Here is a 23,310-nt window from a genome sequence, read left to right as displayed (position 1 = left end):
TGCGGATGCGTTTGCTTGCAGAGCTGCTGGGCTGCGCGGGGAAGGAGCTCTCGCCCCGTCCACCCCAGGTGGCGACGCCGGGGGTGCAAAAACCGGAGTGCATTTGTGGGGTGCCTCGTCCCCGCGTCCCGGCGCGGCACAACAGCAGCTCCCCGGTGCTGTGCAGGCTGCTCGGCAGGGACGGAGAGACGCAAGCATTTAAAAGCTCAAACTATAGAAGTAATTATAGCAGTAAAAGTGATAAGTTGCAAGGGAAAAAGGAGCAAAGAGCTGTTTTCTTCTCCCGGCTGAAAAGTTAAGGTTTCTCACTGCCGTGGTAGGTGTTGCTCATTTGTTACTTTAGTCACCAAAAAAACGGAGCTGCCTTTGGGGTGAATTCCCTCCTATGACACATACATAAGCTGCTAAGGTGAAGCAAATGATAGTCAATTAAAACCACAGGAGTAATTTAGAAAAATGAGACACTTCATTCCTGCAAGAATATTGGCATTAATGGAACACAATTACCTTCAAAGTCACACGGCAGATTTGCAAATTCTGTATACCGTGGTTGCAAATATACAAGATGACTAAAAAGTTGCTTTATTTTCCCCAAACAATACATACATTTGATGTCACTAGTCCATTTTCTCTTGCTGAAAAGAGCCATGACAACACCAAAGAAGCCTCTCAGAAGAGGATTTAAAAACAACGCATCTGAAACAAGCTCCGATCCCTTTTTTTTGAGTTGGAAAATGAGAAAAAACTAGCATGGGAGCTTTGATAGCCCAGGAGAGGGAACGCACTTGCAGACCCCTGCGAACGCGCTCAGGAGGACCGCAGCGCCCGTTACCCCGATCTCGGGGCACGGTTGTGATTCCCAACCCTTTCCCATGGCGTTACCTGCCTTCACCCCATGAACTTGCGTTTTCCAACGCTCATCCTGCCCACGGGTCTCGTCCCGCAGAGCTCCGCGTCGCTGCCCCGTCCCACGGGCAGCTAAAGGCGGCAGCAGCGCCCGCCGGGCAGGTCAGCGGGTGGGACGAGTGATTCTGAAAAGGGCTAGGAACCGGAGCACGCAGCTGGCCCTTCCCGCGGTCGCTCACATTTTGGGGGACAGTCGGTGCATTGTACGAGTTCGGCAGCGTGGCCACCGGCAGCATCGTTATTTAGTGTTGAGTCAGTCGCTGGTAGCCGGGTAAGTTGCAGGATTGTTCTTTTAATTTTAGATGTGGCCAGAGCTATAATTAAAAAAAAAAAAAAAAGTTTCATTACCTGTAGAGTTACTTGGCTCCCTTCCTTAAGGCCTGTCTGGGAATAGTTTAAGAGATTAACATTATCAGCTAGCGCGATGTTAGCAGGAAAGCAGATCTGGGACCCTGGAGCTGTGCCATGCTAGATATTATGCTCTCTGGGGACAAAGTGGTGCAGGCCATCCAGTGCAATTTCCATATCTACTCATTGTACAAAAAGATAGTGGTTTTTTTTTTTTTTTGCTTTTGTCTTCCGAATCCACAATGTTCTGCATGTTGACAATCGTGAATGGAGAAGTGTCTTCTGCTCAGTAGAAGGCAATTTGGCGAGGGGAGGCCTGAGACTCCTGCTTGTAGGGCTTGCTCTTGCCTCAAAGCCAAAACTAAAGCTATCCTTCCTTTTAAGCTAGAAAATCCAAACAGTTGATGTTTCAGAGGGTTCATCCCACCATGAATGTCTCTGGGGTGCTAAAGCACTTCTGAGTCATCTTTGTTTGGAGATGTCGCAAACAGATGCTGAACATCCTTCATGGAAGCTCCAAAAAAGCCCCTTGTGCATCTTGGTCTGCTGGTGCTAGCAAAGCTGTGGCTGAGCAGCACTCTGGATTTGCACCCCGTAGTCAAGTAAGGGCCTGACTTTGTACGAGCACGGTAGGAGCGGCATCCGACTGCATCAGGAGAGCAGTTTGGGGTAGGAGCTCCTCAGGCCACTTTCACAGTTGCTGTCGGAGGGGCGGCCGTGGCTTGTGGGGCTGCTGCAAAAAGCTGCGTGCAGCGAAGCCCCAGGAGCCTTGTGGAAACGGCCGGAGGGAGCAGCCTCTGCAGCCGAGATGGAGTTTCATAGTTGTAAGAAAGACTGCTAAGAAAGCAAGCGGCTTTCCCCCCCCCCCTCTTCTTTGAGCAGGAAAACTTCCCTGAGCACAGCTGATCCAGTTTCTTGCTCTTGCTGTTTTGTTAGCCTACTTAGCTTGCAATTTTATAATCGAGGCTAGATTTTCCTAGCCTGCACCCAAGCGGATCAAAAATCACTAGAACTGAAGCCCAAGCAGCATCCACTTTTACTGCACTCAGATGGAACCAGTGGAAAGAAAAAAAAAAAAAAACAAACCCCGAACCAGCAGAAGTTGCAGATGGGATGCCAAAGATAAGGCTGCAATAGAAAATAAGAACAGGAGTCAACACTTCACTGTGTCTGCAGTAAGAGGCCTTTAATGAAGGCTGAATCAGCAAAGACTTGGTAGCTGCTTTTGAAGGAGAATCTTTTTCTAAACAAAAATATGTAATTGCACTCAATGAAACAATGCTTATCAGTGCCAAATGGCCTCAGAGAATCATCTGGCTGTTCTGTGGAAGTCCCAGGCAACATGTTTTTGCACTTATTTTCATCCCGTAATGGGGTCTGATCCTGAGGTTCCTCATTCGTGTATTTTCAGCCGGGCTGATTTGACACTCAAGCAACAAGTTATATTATAAAACTTACAGTTTCAGTCCGTGTTATCATTCCTCTTAAGACTGTTTATTGCTTCTCCAGTAGTTCAAGGTCAGATATAGAAAATGACTCAAAAAAGTCTTTTGTTCTTCTGACAGCTCTAAAGTAATGGAAGTCCCCATCTGGCAAAGACAAACCTTCTCTGAGTGCTAGCACTGAACAACGAGAGAGAGAGAGGGGAAATTTTAAAGGCTGACCCAGCATTGATTACTGACTTTCTTTCCCTGGACTTGCTCCATAATATCTGGAACATGACCAGCAGGTTGAGGGAGGGGATTCTGCCCCTCTGGTGAGACCCCCCTGCAGTGCTGCGTCCGGCTCGGGGGTCCCCAGCACAAGAAGGACATGGAGCTGTTGGAGCAAGGCCAGAGGAGAGCATGGAGATGCTCAGAGGGCTGGAGCACCTCTGCTATGGAGACAGGCTGAGAGAGTTGGGCTTGTTCAGCCTGGAGAAGAGAAGGCTCCGGGGAGACCTTAGAGCCCCTTCCAGTCCCTACAGGGGCTCCAGGAAAGCTGGAGAGGGGCTGGTGACAAGGGCAGGGAGTGACAGGCCAAGGGCGAATGGCCTGAAGCTGCAGGAGGGGAGATGGAGATGAGATATTAGGAAGAAATCCTTCCCTGTGAGGGTGCTGAGGCCCTGGCACAGGTTGCCCAGAGAAGCTGTGGCTGCCCCTGGCTCCCTGGCAGTGTTCAAGGCCAGGTTGGATGGGGCTTTGGGCAACCTGGGCTGGTGGAGGGTGTCCCTGCCCATGGCAGGGGTTTGGAACTAGATGGACTTTGAGGTCCCTTCCCACCCAAACCATGCTATCATTCTATTATACCTACTTTCATCAACTCTCAGCATCTCCCATCTGCAGGAGCTCCAGTAAGAGCCCACTAGACCTGCATGCTCACACAAGTACTTGCATGTAGAGGGTGAAGCGTTCACTTAAAGAACAGGGCACGCGAGATGAGAAGGTCCTTCTGGCACCAGGTCTATGTGGAAGGTTTGTGCAGTGCCCTTGGCACCAGCTCCTTGTTCCCAGGGCACTTCTCCAGTGCTGGCAACTGGCAGCCATGTAGAGGCACACTTTCCAGCTTTGATTTCAACACAGCCCTTTTTTCCTAGGGCTGCTTTAATTGCCTACAATTAGGGTCTCCAATGCTGCAGAAGTATGAAGAAATAAAACCAAGTTTGCCTTTGCAAGGGCTGGAATTGATTTCTTCTTTCCAACTGCTGATGCTGTGGTCTTTTAAAAAGGAAGTGTCAGCCTGTGCTCATTGCATTTATGCCTACTACTGCCCAGGGATTAAAGCACAGACACGTGACATTTATTGTAGTTTTATTCAAGGAGTGAAACACCTGTAGGAGCCAAGAACAGCTGTCCCCCCTTCTTCCAGTTTGTGGAAGGAAAAGACAGAGACTTCACATTCTATCATCAAAATGCCGAAACCCCTTTGGGCAGAGCTACATCTTAAGTAGATTTGTTTAAGCACTGACCCTCAGCAGTTCACAAAAATGCCTCAGCAGAAGCACAAGCCACAGCACAGGGCTTTCAGCAGCCCTGATGGGTCCCCGAAGGTGCAATGGGTCACCCCAGCCCCTGCACAAGGCAGCCAGGATCTGACCAGCTGGGACTCTGTGCTGTTAGCGATGTGCAGAGATCTGAGCTTGATTTCCAACCCCCACGCAGATTTTGGAGCTAGAAACAGGACAGGGAAGCTGCAGCAGTTTTCATCCTGAGGTTGACCACCACTGAAGTTTTGGACACGGAGAGGTAGACTTAACCTGCAGTCCCCTCCCGCAGGTTTGCATCTCCGAGTTGAAAGATGCTGATGGTTAATGCAGAAGCTCACTCCCAAGCAGACCTCAGTACTTAACCATACTAATTAAATGCTTTCAAAAACCACAAGATTGACCTTCACTGCATGCCCACAGATTTTTTTCTCTTTTAACAAGCACAGGGCTGACAGAGTAGCCTATTAAAGGAGAAGAAAGGCAATGCTCTAGATACTGTTGTTTTTCAACCTGTTCTAAAGTGTTTTCTGCTTTTTAACTGTAAGTGATGGAAACCATAATTCCCTAATAACCTACTGGGAGAAACCAGGCTGGAGTCAGAGAGTGCTTGGCTCAAATAAAGCACAAAGTCTGATAAAACAGTGGACATACTTAAAAGTGAACTTTACGCAGATATCTATGCAATAAGCCACAACAGCCATTATGTATACCGGTACTTATGTAACCAGAGAGCCATTCTGCGTGGCATAGAATTGTCCTTTGGGACATACCCTCTAGAAAAAAAATAAAGGCAATTAACATAGACTCTGACTTCCTTACCTTTCCCAAGGACACCAGTAATTTGCTCATTGCTAATAAAACTTGGAACATCTCTACGGAGAGCTTGAATTCCTGCCAAGGAGTCAGTTTTACAGATTAACTAAAAGACCAGATCGGTGTGGCGCGCTGCGTGAAAGGACATCGCAGAACAGCCCCCCAACAGAGCAGCATCTGAACTGGAGGGAGAGCCCAAAATAGTCCCTGGCAGCTGGGGAGGGCGACACACAGACGCTACATTCAAAGATGATTAGTAGGAAGTTGCTTTCTGGAGAGAAGAAAGACTGAATTTGCAGCAGGAACCTTTTTGGCAGGGAGAAGGGCCTCTGGGCTTGCACCCCTCCAGGTCTTTGCAGGGGGACAGTATTGGAACGTGCCCTTGCTCGTATCCACCGGAGCTAGGCAGCACAGCAGGCTTGCTTCCACGTTGCATGACTTCAGTTTCATTCATGTCATTAGGCAGCTTCCTTTATAGCTAAGCATGTGATTTATTTTTTTTTTCCTTTTTTCTTCCCCTCAAAAACATTTGGTACTTCCCCCGCAAGAAATCAGAAGCTTTATGTCTGATAAGAGGCTGGAACAGCTTCCTGCAATAGGGGAGCATTCCTCCTCTCGCTCTTCCTGCACAGACCTCAGAACAATGCCAGCGCTTCCAGCATCAACAACCATTTGCTTTACCTTGTAGCACGCTCCTTTAGGGCTCATCTTGTGCGAGCATCTCCCCAGCCAGCACCTCCTGCAAAGCGTGGGGGGGGCTCTCTACCCAGGAGCTTGCTTTAAAAAGGCATTGCTGCAGCTGAAACACAAGGAGCAAGCTGGGAGATTGAATCAGAGCCGAATCAGAGCAGCTGTAGCCAAGCAGGGCCCTCATTTGGATGAGTGGGGTCTGAAGAATTTTTTTCTTTCCCCTTAAAAAGAGAAGCTAAATAGGATTTTTTTTCGTACTCTGATCTTGAAACTACTTGTGCACGTGCTAAACTTGGAGCATGTGAGTCCTTTTGCAGGAGTCGGTGGGACTGAATGTGCTTGGAGTTGAGCACACACATAAGAATTTACAAGGTTGGGGATGTGTTTTGTCCTGGTCGCTAAGTAGGATGGACATTATGGATCTGTGTAGATGATTTACACTACCCTGCTTTCTCTTGCTTATCTGTTCTTGCAACTTAGAAAGCGGTGTGAGAGCACGGATGTGTATAACTGAAACTACAGTCTTGAACCTCGCAGAGGGAGTTCTATGGAGGCTTTGATAGAAAGGCTCATAAAGGGAGTTTTGTATTTACAGCTCCTGATTTAGAAGGTTGGGTGGAGAGATGTAACCTGACAGGGTTTGATCCACGTGGACATATGTGGATAGAAAAAAAATCTGCCCAGTTGTGTCAGGGACGCTTTATTGAAGAGAAAAAAAAAAAAAAGACTTGCTGTCTTCTGCCAGGGTACTATGCTATAATGCATTTCTTCAACATTTTTTCCAAACTGAAATAAAAAATGCATAATAAAAATTGGGGAAAGGCTTTTGTTCTTTACATACTGCTTGCTTTGCTTTATTATACGACATGCAGGCAAGTGTATGCTCTTAGCAGGTGTCTGGAAGGACAGCTAGAAGTACATGCTCTCTAACCTCTGGCTAAAATCTGTTTGAACTTGAAAGAGCTTCCCTGGAAGCCCCGAGAGCTGTTCTGCATCCTGCAGACCTTCACGTGCATGGCTTTGAGCTTCTGAGACTTCTTGCATGTGCAAAGATACATTGCTGAAGTGGTGGCAGGACCGAGACTTTACATTCTTGGTCGGACAGGCTTGCTGCTGTTGTAGTGGTGGTGGAGCAGCTCTGGTTCTCGCCCATCTCTGCCGCCGGCGGTTTCGTGGAGCAGCTGCTGTTATTGCTGACGGTGCAAACGGGGTGCAGTGATGCCCTTAGTGCCTCCTGTCCTACTCCGGTGCTGGGGTAGTGCCCAAAGTTGTGGTGCTGGAGACCTGGGTGGGTGTCGGGGCTCAGACGGGACGTGGGTTTGGCTTTCCTGCGGTAGCCCTTGGCTTCTCACTGTGAATAGGGTTCCTGTGTGTTTTTAAAGTAGGACCTACACGTTTGCTGGGAGGCATTGCCAGCAGAGGGAGTAGGAGTTAGTTCCTCCCATCTGCGCCGTCCACAACTGTCAAATACCACCTTTAATAATTTTGGTACAAAAATAAGCAAATAAGCTCTGAAGTAAAAAAAAAAAAAAAGAATAGCAAAAGAGAGCTGTCGGATGGCACAAAGGCAGGTTGGTCAAAGCCTTGACCGTGTTGAAAACTTAGTCACAATATTTGGCTGAGCCTTTACAAAAATTCCCCGTGACAAAATGTGAAGTCGGGAAGCAGGTCCTCTCCTTCCGTGCCGGTGCTGCAGGTGCCGTGGCGTCGTGCTAATGCAGGAAAACCTCCGGGCGAGATTGCCACCAGATCTCTAATCAGTTTATCAGCTTGGCCCAAGCCGTGAGTGAAGGACGGAGCGTGAGCAGCATATCACTGGGAAGAAAATTAGGCGTTGATTTGAAATTCTTCCGAGCGTTATTTGCACCACAGAAGAGGAAAGTGGTCCTAAAATTATCTTCAGCACTTTTAGTCGAAACAAAACAGTTGCCAGCTGCCAAACAGAACAGCACAACTTGGGAACTGAAGAGAAGGATTTCAGTCTAGAGGTGTCTTGTACAACCTTGTCACCGTTTAAACCTTTTGAAGCCAGAGGTGCTCTTTTCCCCCGAGGAGCACAGTGGATGCTGGACCACGTGGATTAACGTAGCTCTCCTGTTCATCGGGGACCTTCTGCAGACGGTGAGGATACGCGCTGAAGAAATGGCTTGTGGCACAGTCCTCCTTCATGGACATTCTCATTTGGTCATAAAAGTTGTCGATACTCTATAACTCACAGAATGACCAAATCAATAGGCAGGTTTCTCTCTATGGAACATAATTTGCCCGTTTTGTCCTAAGGTGGCTTTACTCATAAGCAGAAAATTATAAACCCAAGTTTTGTATGCAGTGCCTTGGCAGTAGAAGATGGCTGATAGCGACATAGTTTAAACGTCCAACATTTACAATATGCTGAACAAATTAAATCTGTGCTTGGTAAAATGAGGAGCACCCGGTAACAGAAATAAAACCATAGCTCACATAAGATACAAGCTCTCACAGCTCAGGAAAGTCCTGCTTTCCCCGGGTTTAAGCCTCCTGACTCATTTTGGCTGAACAAGCCCCGGCGCTTGCCCACGTAGCTTCGCCAGCGGATGCTCCAGGGCAGCACCTCGGGCACGGGAGGGCGACGCTGAGGAGACACCACCGCTTCAGAGGAGCGTCCACCAGTCCCCGTGCGCGGGTTGTCCCTTTCGGTGGGTATGACCAAAAAATGGGCTGAAGCCTGCAGCCGGGCGCCCAGGGGACAGATAGATACTTGCTGCAGCTATTGCAAAAGCTGAGACAACAGGCTGGCACAGCCTTTACGTACGTGTTCGTGCTCAGCCTGGCACTTAATAGAGCCTTAATAGGAACGTGCGCTCACGGTAAGCACGTGCTTAAATATAAGCACCATCAAGACATAAAAACCTTCATAGCTGGAGCCGCAGGCCTGAATTGGGCTTTTGAGTCTGCAGCACAGCAGAAATCAGCACGCGGGTGGAAATGTCACCTTCGTTTTCCAAAGCAATTTGCATTTCCCTGGGCTGGCAGCACATCTGACAGCTCCAAGAGGCCCTGGCTCAGAAAGCGCGGTGCCGGCACTGCCGGGGTGGCTGCCGCTCGCCCGCTCTGCCGGGTGCTTGGACTTGTCACCCCTCGGCGCCCGGGCAGCGGGGCTGATGCAGAAACCGATCTGTTTTTTCAGGGGAAATGAAGCTCTGCTGCAGGGCCCTTGCTCTGCCAGCGATGCTTCTTTAAAAACACCTTGCAGGACTCGCTGAGAGAATATCCCAGCTGCACCAAGCACGTTTAAAAAACCTGAAAACCAAAATTGAAACTGGAAGGAGACCTCGAGCAAAAAGTCTGTGTGATGGGGAGGGCATCCTTATCGCCTCCCTGCAGCCAGACCTAAGAAAGTTGGGTTTTGGGGCTCTGCAGAGCAATGGGGAAAGGAATTGGATGCTCCTTTACTGTGTCGAGATTTCCAGGGAGCGGTGGGTTTGGGAAGCGTAGAAATGTTTGTAGCTGGGCTGGGACTGGTGGGTTTAAGGCAAATCCTGCTCCCGCCGTGGCTGAGGCAGACAGGGCACCGGCTTCTACGCTGCGTACGGACTTGCTGCTGCCGGCTAGCTGTTCGTGGGGGAAGTCAGTCAGAGCCCTGTAGCTGCATGTGGTTACTCACTGTGGCGTTTTGAGGTGAAATCTCAGTGGATAAGGGGGAGTAAAAAAAAAAAGCGGAGTACCAGGAGGGATGCTCAGCTTGTGGGTGATGCCACAGCATCCCCGCTCACACGTTGGCCAAGGGAGCTTCAGCCCCCCATCCACGGGGCTGCATGGCGTGGGAGCACCCACCGGCACGGCAGAGCCTGCCCGTCTCTTGGGAGACTTTTTAGGGTGCTGCGGCTGCGCTGAGGAGCAGAGCCCACCCTGCCTCCCGTGCGAGGGGCAGAGCCAGGGCAGGGAGCACGAAGCTTGGCCGAAAGGCTGTGGTAAACCTTGCACGCTGCGACGCACGCAAGTTTGGAAAGCGCTTCACCCTTCTGCCTGCAGCGCTCTGCTTCCGCTGCCTGCGGGCACAGGAGACGTCCGTCCTCCTGCCTGCGCATCCCCCCCTGCCCCGTGCGCGGGCAGCAGCCCACCTCCTCCGGCGCCGCGGGCAGGTGCTCTTTGGCAAGGAGAAAATAGAAATGAAGGTAGCGGCAATGAAAGCAGCCGCGTCCTCCAAATCCTCCTGCACAAAAGCCCTTTTGTTCCCCGGGTGAATTCCAAGAGCTTTTCTCCAGTTTTGATTCCAGCAAACTCCCACTGCAAGCAGACAGCCGAGGGTTTGAAAACAAAGCAGCAACTAAACCAAAAGTCTCTCATAAAAAATCCCCACGAGGGCTGGAGGCTCTTGACAAACAGCTTCCCTGGCCTGCAGTTCCTGTGGATTTCCTAATTTGCGATAAGCAGCAAAGAAAACAGGCTCTGGGATGGGGAGGCAGCGAAGCCAGCGGACCTTGGCAGAGGGAAAGCACGGGCTTGATTTATGGTGTACTGGTGAGTGGAGGGAGTGACTGCCCCGCCGCTCCCCTCCCCGGAGCTCCACTCCTGTGATTTCTCCTGATAACGGGGGCGAGGGGAGCGGCCACGAGGCTCCCGACAGCCTCTGTTGCTCCATGGGGTCTCCACCACCATCGCATCTTTCCCAGAGCAACGGGAGGATGCAGCTGCCCGAATGCCAGAGGCGCAGGAGCCTCGTGAAGGATGCGACTCGCTCCAGCGACCGCGAGGAGCAGAAAATAAAGTCCTTTTTGGTGTCGCTTGGACCCCAATAAGATTTCCCTGAGCTGTTAGCTGCCTTTGGCTCTCACAGCCTCACGTCGGGCAGCCGTGAGCGATTTGCAGGATTTGAGGTGGTGTGATGGCAGGAAAGGAGTGGAAGTGGCTTTTCTCTGTGCATGATGAGGAAGGCTTGGGTTCACCCACCACTCCATGGGTGGAAAAATAATTAGACAAAGCAAGGTGAGAGAAGGAAGAGGTCCCTGTAGGATTTCCATCAGAGTATTGGAGATGGAGGTGTTGTGTAGGCAAACCACTGAATTTTGCATTTTGAGTTTTTATGCATGCACCTCCACAACCATCTCTGGAGGGTCCAACGTGTCCGGAGCATCAAGGCACAGCCCCAGGCTCGGCATGGACAGGTGTCTCCTTGCAGCTAAAAGGCGTTGCAGACGTCTCACAAGCCTGGTGGAGAGCAGAGCTGCCCTCCCGTCCTTAGCTTGAACCACTTCAATGGGTTCAGGTTAGTACTCGCAGTAGCCTGCAAAGAGGAACGGGGCTGTGGTGTGAGCCTGTGCTGCCTTGTGCCCCCCGCACAATGTGGGCAGCACCCTTTGGCGGCTGCCAACGTCTGCATCCATGGAAGTCCTTTGCTTTGGTGGATGTGAGTCAGAGCCCAAGGCAACAGAAGTGTTTTTGTCTTAATTCATTATTGCAGCACACCTGCACGCTAGGCAGAGAGCGGACATGCACACAAACAAAGCTTGTGCAACTTTGGGAGTTGGACTCAATGAGATCCATATGGGTCCCTTCCAACTCGAGATATTCTGCGATTCCATGATTACCTTGCCTGTGGCCATGGACGGGGTCGTTAGAGCTGAAACTGGAGCATGCCCATCCTGGTGTGCCCACCACCTCCTCCCCTCTTTATCGGATGGATCACAAGCAGTGCCTGTCCCTGGCAGAGCATCTTGCAGCTGGGGTGAATCAGCAGAGAACTGACCATTTCCACTTTGCACCCGCCTGGGAGATCCCAGCACCGAGCGGGAAGATGGTGATCCCTGGAGAGCTGTGCAGGGGCAGGGCTGGTACTGGGGTCAGCTCGGGGCAGCCGAGCCCCAGCCTGGGTGGAATTGCCTGACAACAGACGCTCCCAGCTCTGCTGCATCGAGTGCTTTTCCTGCTGGGCGATGTTGTCACCGTTTGCACAGAGGTTCTGCTGTTTGGGAGGAGCTGTGCCCTTTCCCCCAGGCCATTGCAGTTTGAGCAGCTGGATGCACACGCCAGATGAGTTCAGCCAAAGTGTTGTAACAGGGTTTTTAATATGAAGGTCTCTCGTGCCCTACGCTGAAAGCCGTAGGCAGGCAAAACTCTGGTATCTACCATCTCCCACTTACATTAGCACCTGAAGTACAATGGATTTAGGGCTGTTTTGCATTGCATTTGTTTTCTGAAGAAAAGCTGACTAATCTAAAGGCTGCCTCGGCAGTGCAGGATGTCAGGGGAGGACTCTGCCTTGCCTTGTCACATCTGCAGATACCAATGTGGTCCTGGCATCAGCTCAACAGGAACATGATGGGTGGCCCCACGCTGTGTCTGCAGTTCCCTTGCTGAGATTGGGAGTGATGCTGCGTCTGGGCCGGGGAGGGACATTATCTGGAGGGACGTTATCTGGAGGGACGTTATCTGGAAGAACTGTTTGTTGTCACCTCCCCGTTTCCTCTGAACTGTGGCTGCTCTTCGTTGTTCTGTGAGCGTGAAAATGGTTGCTGAAGGCCCCGTTTCCTCTCACGCTGGTATTCCTGCAAGCAAGCGCTGGAGCAGGGTGCAGGGAACATACCGGGGCAGAGCCCACTTGGGAAGTGAAGTCCAGGGTCCCGGCAGTGGAAGGTCCAAGCCAGTGTTGGAGCCCATGAAACAGCTCAGTGAGGTGACAGCAACTTCTGTGGGACACAAAAGATCGTCCTAAACCCTCATACCCTCTCCCCTGCAGCCGTGTTGTATTAAACCCTCCATCAGATGGCCAGTCCTCATCTCAAAACTGGCGTTGGGTGTTGGTTTCCCACAAAACCTGCTGGAAGGTTGCTCCAGCACGTGATTACCCCAGAGCTCCCTGCAAGCTCCTATGGGCTAGAGCTGCAGGGGGGCTCACTTTTGTTTGGTGGGGGGCTACAGGAGGGTGCAGAATTGGCCAAAAGCTGTATCAGCCCCTTGCCCTCTTCCCAGAGTTCAGTGCGTGTCTTAGCACAGGATCTCACGTCTAATCTCTATCAAAGTGTCTCTTCCGCTTCACACTCAGAAGGTCTTAACTCTTCTAAAATTTAGAGATGCAGTCTTATCAGAGCGACAAACAGACTCTCATAACCAAAATGTGCAGATAGATAAGAAGAAATTGCATCCCCTTGGTTTCTGTATTGACACGAATAAACACAGCAGCCTGCAGCCCTTTTGCAGGATGTGTTAAGAGGAAAATGGGCAGAGCAAGAGAGATTAGTCTGAATCAGGAAATTACCTTCAAAATTGAATTACTGAAATACAGAGCTTATTGAAAGGCAGGCAAATAGGTTCTGATATTTGCACAGTTTGGTGACATTTCTGTATGTTTCTGCACCGCGGGATCCAGCGATTAGTCTGCTGGAGTCCTTATTGCAAAGCTTTCTGCTTCGCCTTCTTCCAGCGTTTTGTTCTTGTGCTGTTGAGAGCTTCGCCACCAAGCCGTCTCCTGCTGGAGGCCAATCTTGAGGCAGGCATGAAGGACTGACCTTGTGATTTTACCGTGCAGTAAAGCCGAAGATTTTTGTCTCCATTGTGTTTGTTCCTCAGCAGAGCTGAGCTACGTCACCTGCCGCGAGTTGAAAACGCGGCTCGCTCTTGCAGCGGAGACGGGCTCTGAGACGCAAATAACCCTGGCGTGATCCGAGCAGACATTGCACAACCTCTGCTCCGCGGTTCATTCGGTGCACCTCAGTCACTCCTTGCAAAAGCCTTGCTATTTTGGTTTGGGGCCTCTCCTGTGCTGGGTTTATTACAGGTTGCAGGATTGAATCATAGGAGTGAGCTGAGCCCGGCGACAAAGAAACCCCGGGGGCAGCCGCCAGCACGGCTGGGTGCTGGGGCACGGCCAGGTGCTGGGGCACGGCCGCCGTCAGGGCAGGACAGCAAATTACATTTCCAGCGTTGTCATATGGGTGTTAACGGTATCGGCAAGTGGTTTGGGATCGGCCGGTACGCGGCCACTGGGTGAACTGTGCCCAGGCTGCGGCATGCCATGCTCTTCGTACCTTCAGGAGCCTGGGGAATTAAAACGGAAGGTGAATGCGGCATCATCTGCTCGTGTGTTGTGCCAACGGGTCAAGGTTTCCTCCTGCACAGGTTTCCAGATGGAGATGCAGGGATTTTCTGTCTCTGTGTTTTCATTGCTTAGACTGACTTTGAGAGAAGAAAGTATCCGCCTCTGGGCTGTGGCTCCGAGGTTGTCTCCTCTTTGCCAAAGCAAATTTGGTTGCAGTCGGGGCAGCGTGTTGGCTGTGTTTAGGTCTCGGGGAGGTGGTGTTAGGAGCAGGTTCCCCTGCTCAGTGCAATGTGTCTCAGCCATCAGGCAGAGCCAGAAAGGAGATGCAGGGGAAGAGCGAGGAGAAGTGACCCAAGCACTCCATTTACCCTGCTGGCATTTCCAGGTTTGGTATGAAATGAGATTGACTTATTTATTTTTGGAGAAAAGCACCAAGAGAGGGAGCAGAGGACTAGGAGTTCAGAGGAAATTCAGGTTGTCCCGTGGTATCTCTGCGCCTGGTGCAGTGTTTCAGGTGTATCCTGATTCCAGTATGTGTTGGCAAAATCCATAACAGTTGTAAAAGTGCTCTTGCCTTTGCCGCTTTCTCTCCCAAAATGCGGTTCCTCTCGGGGGGGAAAAAAAAAAAAAGCTTAAATTCTTGGGACATAAAGGTGTGGGTTGCAGCGTGGACATGGGGCACAGTGATGGGGCTGGCAGCAGTGATGGTGTGCTCAGAGCTGGATGTGCCAACGGCCACCAAATGGGCTGGCAGCTCCACGGCACCAAAACGAGAGGAAGAAAGCCGGAGCTGGGAGATGTCTCAGCCCCACGACCGCGGCAGGCTCGGCTCCCTTCTCCCAAGCAGCCCTGAAATGAGTTGTTAAGGAAACAGATTTCAAGTTTGCCATTTCCAGGGAGTTATTGCAAACAACCGCGAGGGAAGACACGGATACAGAACATGCAGGAAACGTCCCTGTCCTGTGCAGAGGACATACCATGTTCCCCGTTGGAGTATCTCTGTTTGCCTCCAACCGATCCAGTTGCTTACGGCAGTGATGGAGGAGCAGCCAGGGGCACTTGGCCACTCGTATTTATCGACAGGGCTAAGGCAAGAGCAGCTGAATTATATTTTAAGGAGGCAAATAAAGCACAATATCCAATTCATCTCTTGCCTTGGCCTTTGGTTGAAACTGCAAGAGGTTTTAAGAATCTCTTGCACATTAAATTCTTTTCCTGTGGCTCAGTGAGGGGTTGGAAAACAGATTTTCAGGCCCGCTTCCCCATCGTTGGTGCTTACATGAACATCTAGCATTTGGTTTTCTCCAGAAACTAGGGCTTGGCTAAAGCTCTGCATTTACAGGCTGGGTGGTGGGCACAGCTCAGGCACTTGCCTGCCCTGTCCCTGGCACCCTGCTTTGAGCATCGCACAACGTGGTTTACCAAAGGGTTACCAGGACACACAACCCAACCATGGAGGCAGAAGTGGTCAGAGGACTTCCCTCGTGCCTCCCCAGGCCAGCCACCAGACCACTGTCACCAACACTTTCACACAGCCAAAGCCTACGGAGGAAGGCAGCGGTGATGCAGGAGGCACTGTGGTCATGGCTGTGGAGAGGCCACAACAACCCATGGGAAGGGGAGTGGGGTTGCCTCTGGGAAGATACATTCGTACTACTAAACCCACCGGAAGTGGCTAGTTCATGAATTTGCACCCATTTGTGTTTGTTCTTTGTGACTTGATCTCCATTTCAGCTGGAATGGAGCCAGCTTGTAAAAATGAGTCTAGGTACAGCCCTGGCAGCATGGCTCGCAGTTGAAGACCAAGTCTTTGCATGAAGAGCTGTCTCCTGCTGGGCATTTCCAGGGCATCTGGGACAAAAAAAAAAAAAAAGAAAAAAAGTTAATCTTAATTTCTTGGTTTTGCAAGAACCATCTCAGTTTGGGGTTTAGCACCTAAGCCGTGGCCATGGGTCCTTTCCCACTGCAACGTGGGTGCAGTGGCACGTCGGTGTCAGGGGAGACGTCGGTTGTGCGGCCGTGTGGTGCAGGGCTCGGTCCTGCAGAGCCCACGAGATGCTGATTCACTCTTCTTCCATGGAAACACACCGAGCATTTCCATTTTGCCCTCATTGTAGGGGTGGGGGTTTTGCTTACACAGCTGATAGGGGAAAAGCAGATCATTTGGCTTTCAAAACCTTTCAAGAAATCAGACAAAAAATCCGTAGGAAAGACAGGAATAGTAAATGAGCCACTTTTATCTCTTAAAAAAATGGGAGAAAGAGGCATTTCCCGCCTGTGAAATTTTACCAGCAAATTATATGCTAAAGAGTGTTATTTGAAAGGAAGTGTTGCTACATGGCTATGGAACACAGCTTTAATAATAAATTGTGGTGAAGACAGAACTGGTTAATATCCTTTGAAGGAAATAGGAGCTTTTTGTGGCAAGGAACCATTTACTTTTGGATTATATCATAAAAAGTGTTTCGCTGAACGAAAAGTCCGGAGACTGGGGAATGGGATTTTCCTTCAGAAGTAAAAGTTTATTTTCTGTAACAGCATATGTGGGTAGTGAATTCCTCTGTCTTCCCTTTCTTTATTCTTCTCTGTTATGCTTCCTACCCTTCTGCTGTGAAACTTTGAAGTTTCCTTTTTCAATATTGATGTTTAACGCTGCCCTAATTGAAAGGGGCTAGCAGCATTAATCTCTCTGTACGCCCTGTCAGTGCTGCTGGGAAGAGGTTAACAAGCCCACTGGAAGTTGTATTTTTCTCCCCTCCCTCAGGAATTGGGTTTAAGACCTTCACAGGGAAGTATTTAATGTCTTTTCATTAAGTCAGGTTTTCTTTTTCCTATTACAATTTTGCTTGCAGACCTCACTTCGTTCTTGGCATTGCCTCGCTGGGGCTGGTGCGGTGCCCGTGCGGAAGGCACAGAAGGATGCAGCGGGGTTGCGGCTGACGGCTTGCGTTCCTGCTGGCCTGATCAGTGCGCTTGCCAAGCAAGCACTGAGGGGTTTTTAAAGGTTTTTAAAGGTGGCAACTTCTCCAGCACTCTAGTTCAATATTTACCGCGGGTAATTGCTTCGTTTAAAAAAAAAATAGATTTAAGCTTGTGCTTAACGTTATGGATACCCTGGATGTTTTGCTGAATCAAAACTTGGTTCTGGAGATGTCTCTCAGCATTGCTCCAAACCAGTCGGTTTTTTTCCCTCAATTATTTTTAAAGCTTGGCTTTTGAGTCAAGTGCTTGTGGAAGTCTCCGTGTGGAAAATTGCAGGGAGAGCTCTCAAATGAGCTTTAGCTTGAAGGCTCGGAGACCAGAAAGCCACCAGTGGTTGTTTACACAGAAAACTCATGACTTTTTGGATGCTGGGGAGCAGATGTACGATCTCATCTGTTGATCAACCAGGACCGCGAACCTTTTGCAGAAGGAGCCACGTGTAGACTTTCTGCTTCGTATGATGGCTCATTGGGGCTTTCCTTATTGCAAATCCCAAGGCGTTCCAGTGAACCCCCCGCACCGATGCTCAGGCCCCTGCTGGTTTGTGCCTCGTGCTGTTATTTTGGTGTCTGAGACACCCGCGGCTTCTGCACAGCTTGAGCCTGGATGCCTGGTCTCTGCCATGGGTTGCTTTTGAGCTTCAGCCTGCCTCTGAGTTGGGGACATCTTTATTTAGTCACCAGTTTTTATCAGATTTGCAATCTCTTAAAGCTCAATTTTCTCTGTCAGATAGGGCTGAAATTGGCCGGTGGATTTACACTTGCCCCAGGGGACACAGACTGTCCAATACACACGTGGTGATTTTCTTCAGGAAACAAAGCTAAAAAATAATAATGATTCATAAAAACACTATGAAAAATACTGTTTTCTGGTGGATGGAACAGGTAACATCCAATTTTGTATGTTACTAAGCTGCCCCCACATTTTGAGCTCCTGTACGGATGACTTTGCCTGCGAAGTGCAGTTTAATACGGCGGTGTCCTTCAAAGCCGATGTCTGCTGTGGTAAACTGGGGGATATTACTTTGACAGTGAGATACTTGCTTGGCAGTTACTATTGAAGAGAACTGATCTTGGGGCTTCCAATTTTATTTTTTTTCTTAAAAAAAAAGCCCTCTAAGTGTCAGTATTTGCCTTTGGGAAGAAACTCTTTCAAGCATATGTGACCTGGACCCTCGTATTTTGGAGCAGCTGCAGAGCCTCAGCTGAGCCCCCCCATGCAGCTGGGAGCCGGGGGATGGGGCAAGGGGGGGACCCCCGTTCCTGCACCCCGCTGCAGCCTGCCGGGGTGACAGCCATGGCTCTGCAGAGCGGTGCTGACCGCTGCTCCACGCTTCTGGTTTTAAGGCAATGTCACGTTCTGGATTGCTGATGCTTCCTGCAAGACACTTGCAGGCACTGGCCCCAGAAGGCTTGGAGAGACAAGCATTTTGCATGTTGTAACAAAAGGAGCTCAGAAATATTGCCTGAGCCAGCTGAGAGGCATGAAATCGCCTGATCGCAGCCTGAGACTTTCATTAAATAACCACGCGGTGAGCTGCGGTGCGGGAGTAACTGCTTTCCCCCTCCGCACCGTGAGCGGATCCCGCAGGAGCTGTTGGTGCTGCGGGTGCGAGTCCCGGCCGTGGTAATTCCCGTTTGCAATCCCTTCTCCTGGTGCTGTCGTGAAATCCGTGTTTTCTTCTTGCTACTGTTGTTGCTTTCTTCTTTCTTGAAAAGAAAACCCCAAAGAACGTTAAACTGTGTCTGTGTCTTGGCAACTCGAATAGGCGAACAGATTGTGCTTCAGAAAAATGGCAAAGTTTCAAAATATTGTATTCTGTGAAGAAGAGACAAGGAAAATAAACTCCCCAAAGTGCCGATTTTAGTTCACCAGAAGGCGGAAGGCTTTTAATATTTATTTGGGTTTGGCATTTTGCTACTTAGTTCTTCTGCTGACACCACTTGTGAACCATGGTAAGATTAAACGCTGCACAACCTGTTTTGGTTCACGTTCAAATTAGGTTCATTTCCAGTAGGTCCGTTTTCACCCTCCCAGAGCTTCCTGAGGGACAGGTATGGCACATGGGATTGTGCAAGCAAATCCACAAAGGGAAAAAAAAAAAAAAGAGAAAAGAAAAGGAAAGAACAGAGCAAATTTGTGCTTGTTTCTCTTTTTATTTTGGTTGTTGGGTGAATGTCATGGCAGCAGTGGGGACGGCTGGTCGATGTGTAGAAGCATTCCAAGAGACGGCTGGTGAGTGTTAACAGGAAGAGTTCAGCTCTAGAGCTAAAGAGGCAGTTCCTGTCTCCGTGGCAAGTCAGCGAATTTCTGTGTCTTGATTCCCAAGTGCAAAATAAGGATGAAGATTCTGCTTTTCTTGCGCCTGTGGTTGTCTTGTTTGCTTGAACTGCAAGAGGATGCAGGCAGGTTTTTGGAGACAGAGAGGTCACTGGGATGGCAGACTTAGACATTGCCAGAGAAACAGGGTTTTTGTTTCCCTGCGCTGCAAGACCTGTATTTTTGAGATTCCTTTTTTAGCTAAAACATGACAACATCAAGAACACCGTTACCCATTTAGCATCCTGTTGGATCCGATGTGCGCTTGGCACAGCTCGGGCAAGAAATGGTATCTGGAGCATCTAGCGCAGCAGGGCTTGCTTCTCACTTGTGCCTTCTAGAGACCTTTGTAGTACAACTAAGAAAACTAGAAGGAAAAGGATCAAAGAACAGCTCTGCTAACTGTAGGAATTCCTCCACTTGTTTTTACAATGATTTTTACTTCCTTACAGACCAGCTTTTACCTCTTGGGAAAACTGAAAGCCATTCTTCATGCTTCTGAGTGACCTTGCTTCTTTTATTTTGCCTTTTCTGTGTTAGACTGGAAGCTCCTTGGAGCAGAGAATTGGCCTTTTTTTTTTCTTTTTCCTTTTGTAAATTTGCAGCTCTGTTGATGTCTAATAACAATAGGATGTGTGCACAGAGGTTTCCAATAAATGCTTTTCCCACGAGGTGTCAGCTGGGTTGTCGCAGCCTGTCCCATCCTGGAATGACTCTTTGCCAAAAGGAGTGAGCATGATCCTGTCTTTTGGAGCAGACAAGGGAGAAAAAAAAAGATTAAAAAAAAGAAAAGATGGGCAATCTGAATTGACTAATTGCTTCAGAAAGGTCATTTTGAGTTCTGAGTGCCTGCACTTTGATCTAGCACCCCTCCGGCAGTGGGATGCGCAGACATCTGTTGACATGAGTTTGTGTCAAGAGGAGAAACAAACTCAAACACGTATAGGTAAAGTTTGAAAGAGACCGTTGGGAATAGAGAGTAAAACTTATGCTTAAAAGAAAGACAGTAATTGATATAAATTGTTAGGTTAAAAATGTTTAACACCTAAATTAGACGGTTGTGCCATTTTTGGGGGGACCAGGGATTTTATTACACAGCCAAACAGCCAGATGTTTATCTTGGGGTTTTGGTGACATGACTTATGTTTTCGGGTTATTTTATCCATGAATTCAAAACCCCGTGCTGAAATGTGGCTGTATATGTTTAGTCATAAAAACGTTCTTGTATTTCTCTAGTCTGCCTGGCTCTTGTGTCTGCCGGCTTGGACCCCCTTTACAGGAGAGCCTGCATTTGAACTGCTTCAGAGCTTGAGCTTCATCCAGCTCAGAAAAGCTTGGCTGGTCAGTGTGAACTGAAACAAATGGCTTTGAAGCCTGCAGACTTAATTCTGCTTTATTTTTGCTGGGTTTGCACAACATTAATGACCAAGAGGTGAAACATCCATTTAAACAGAATCAGAATCTGGTTCTGGACTTTCAGATGCAATTTAAAAAAAAAAGATTTTTAATCCTGCCAGGGTTCACAGTTATGTATCTGGAATGGTTTAAAAATCTAAGAAGCATTTTAAGGGATCCTACGTGGGTAGGGCTGACAAAGGAGAAATACCTTTCACTTTGCATTTTCACATGGCCTGCCTTTGCCAGAGCTCTTGCCTCTTTTCTGGACCAAGCTGGCAGCCAGACCTTGCAGGTCTAAATGAAGCGTTGCTGAACAAAGGCACTTTATGTTTTGAACCCTGTGCCCTGAGTCTACACCACCAGCCTGGCCGGGCATTTATGTTAAATAAGGTCAACAAATATAGACAAGCTGTGTTTCGTGAATTAAACCAAACCAAAACAACAACAAAAAAGCGCCTTTCTTTAATTCTGCCTCTTTCTTGTTTCACAGGCAAGAAGAGAAATCCTGGGCTGAAAATTCCTAAAGAAGCATTTGAGCAACCACAGACAAGCTCCACGTAAGTCTGCAAACACTAAGGGAGAATAAAAAGAAAACCACGAACCCCAGCTGCCTTCCAGCCTCTGCTAGCGCCTGCGCTGCCACGGCCAGGGGCCGGTGGCCGGTCACAGCCAGCACCCGGGGCCGTGCTCGCAGGTCTGGGGTAACAGGGACCCCACACGAGGAACAGGGGCAAAACGCCTAGGTTAATTTTGGCACCATTAGGGAGGATAGTAACTTAACAGCCCTTGTATTTCTTTTGTAGCCCCAGGCAGAAGCAGGGGGTGGCGGCCCATCGCCCCCTACCCATCACTGCCCGTGGTACATGTGCTGCTTAATGATGTGCCCGGGAAATGGAAAAAAAAAGAATGGGCACCCGATTTTAACTGATGTGGCACTTCCTCCACCCAGTTTGAGTAACATGCGCTCGGTCAAGGCGTAAGAATGCATCCCCTTCCCCACATACTTGGCCTTGCAAAAGAAAACCCTGTGTTTTTAAGGCAGTTTGTGCAACTCCAGCCTGCTTGGTTTTCTTCACTTCCTTGAGGATGGACTTTTATTAGCCCGTTAACCCGTGCTGTGTGACTTGGGTAATCATTTACAGTGGGTTTAGACCTTTATGCCCGTTTAATCTATTTTTCACACAGGCTGGCAGAGATTCGGTGCTTGCCACCTGGCTTGCCTTCCCCGATGAATCTCTCTGGGTTCCTGCACAAGGAAGTTGGATGTGAGAAATGCCAATTCCAGCGGCTTCCTTCCTGACCCCTTTTTGGGGTGACTTTCTGGATCTTTGGCTTCAGCTGTTGATCCTGCAAAGCCAGGAGACTGGTTGGGCTGCTCAGGGTTGCGAGGGCTGCTGGCCTGCTGGTGCAAGGGGACGGCCTGGGGGCCCACGGGGCTGTATTTACTCATTGAGGGAAAAAGGATCTTTGCAAAGAACATTTCACATCTTTTCCCTTTTCTCTCCTGCAGGCCACCCAGAGATCTAGACTCCAAAGCTTGCATCTCTATTGGCGAGGAGGTAAGACTAGGAGTTATGGTGACACCTCGGTCCCCTTCATGTTTTCCACCTTGGAAATTCCTGCCTTGCCTCAGTAAGGTGCAGCTAATCCCCTGGAAATAACGATTATAAAACAAAGGGATTGCTGACAGCAGATTTTACTCTCCTTTGCAGTTCCTTTGCTGATTTAAGGCTTTCATCCAAAGTATTTCCCTTCGCTAATATTGAAGGCCATCTCATCAGGAGTCTAACTCAGGATAGATCTTCCTGTCCTGGAAGCAAATCCTTCTGACAGCATGGAAAGCAGTCCACCTGATGTTCTAAAAAATAGCATGGAAAAAATAAAACCGAGGACAGCTATTTTGATAGGAGAAAATGGCACAGCAGCATTCATAAAAGCACTTTAAAGCTGGGCAATAAATTTATTAGGTGCAAAAGATAGGTCTCGGTGTCAGCGAGTTAATTTATGAAGTGAAATGCTAATCCAGTAGTGTTTTATAATGTCTATCTTTGGATACTTTTCTTTCATTTGGATTTTGTATTTTCCCTGGCACGGAGCAGGGGCTGGAAGGTGGAAAGAGTGTGAGATGCCTCTGGAGCAAAATGGGGCAGCACTGAGACAGAGAAAATGCCTGCTGCTGGAGCAAGCGCCCGCTCCAAGAAAACCATTTCTCCCCTGCGGTCCCAGGGACGAGGAAACGCTCGAGCGCTCCCCAAAGGCTCCACGCGCGGAGGCCGGGAGCCCATACTGGACGGTGCGAAGAGAAACGCACCTGTAAAAGCCAGAGCTCAGTCTTTTTTACGGGTGCAGATATGTGGCTATCTCGACGGGACCAACGTGCCATGGCTCGCGTTTCCCCTAGATCTGTTACCTGTTTGTCCAGCCAAGCTCCTTTAGGACGCGCTCCCTCCTCCACCAGCCTTTCTGCACTCACCCCCGATCCCGAGGGAAAGCCACTTTCCCTCCTCTCCCTTCAAACTCTGCTGCTAAATTTAAGAGTGGCCTTGAGAAAGTCAAAGTGCTTTTCTGGAGAGGGTCCTGTTGAACAGTAGGAGCAGTGTCTGGCCGTCAGAGATGCTTAAATCTCTGCCGTAACACAAAACTGTTAGTCAGGGCTCCTTTTTGCAGGCGACGTAGCTGCGAGTGAATGCCCGAGCGCACAGTAACGCAGTGTACGGGCCCTGCACGCCGCGGCATCCCCGGCCAGCACGTTTCAGGCTACAGGTTTTTTTCTGCTGTGCCGGCAAAAAACGGTGTGGGATTATGCACTGTGAATCAGTTCATTATAACCCGCTTCTTTCTGTAGGATGATTGACTGATGTGGTCGTGCGTTCAG

The 23,310-nt window shown here is 49.4% G+C and overlaps 1 protein-coding gene across 3 annotated transcripts in view; it reads left to right on the top strand.

Annotated features, from left to right (window-relative positions):
* The window catches only part of MAP2K6 (mitogen-activated protein kinase kinase 6), a 58,326-nt gene that overhangs the window by 4,118 nt on the left and 30,898 nt on the right, over positions 1 to 23,310 (top strand). For 2 of the 3 annotated variants that reach the window (XM_054846744.1, XM_054846743.1), the window contains exons 2-3: positions 20,926 to 20,992; positions 21,946 to 21,994. In XM_054846744.1, the coding sequence (XP_054702719.1) occupies positions 20,926 to 20,992; positions 21,946 to 21,994 (116 nt within the window). Of the gene's footprint in view, positions 1 to 20,925; positions 20,993 to 21,636; positions 21,701 to 21,945; positions 21,995 to 23,310 lie in introns of those variants that run through there. The other variant, XM_054846745.1, reaches the window with a different exon arrangement.

This window comes from Grus americana, chromosome 18 (assembly GCF_028858705.1).
Source record: "Grus americana isolate bGruAme1 chromosome 18, bGruAme1.mat, whole genome shotgun sequence".
NCBI classification, from domain to species: Eukaryota; Metazoa; Chordata; class Aves; order Gruiformes; family Gruidae; genus Grus; species Grus americana.
Note: the sequence above shows the minus strand (reverse complement) of the source record. Positions and strands in the feature narration are given on the sequence as shown.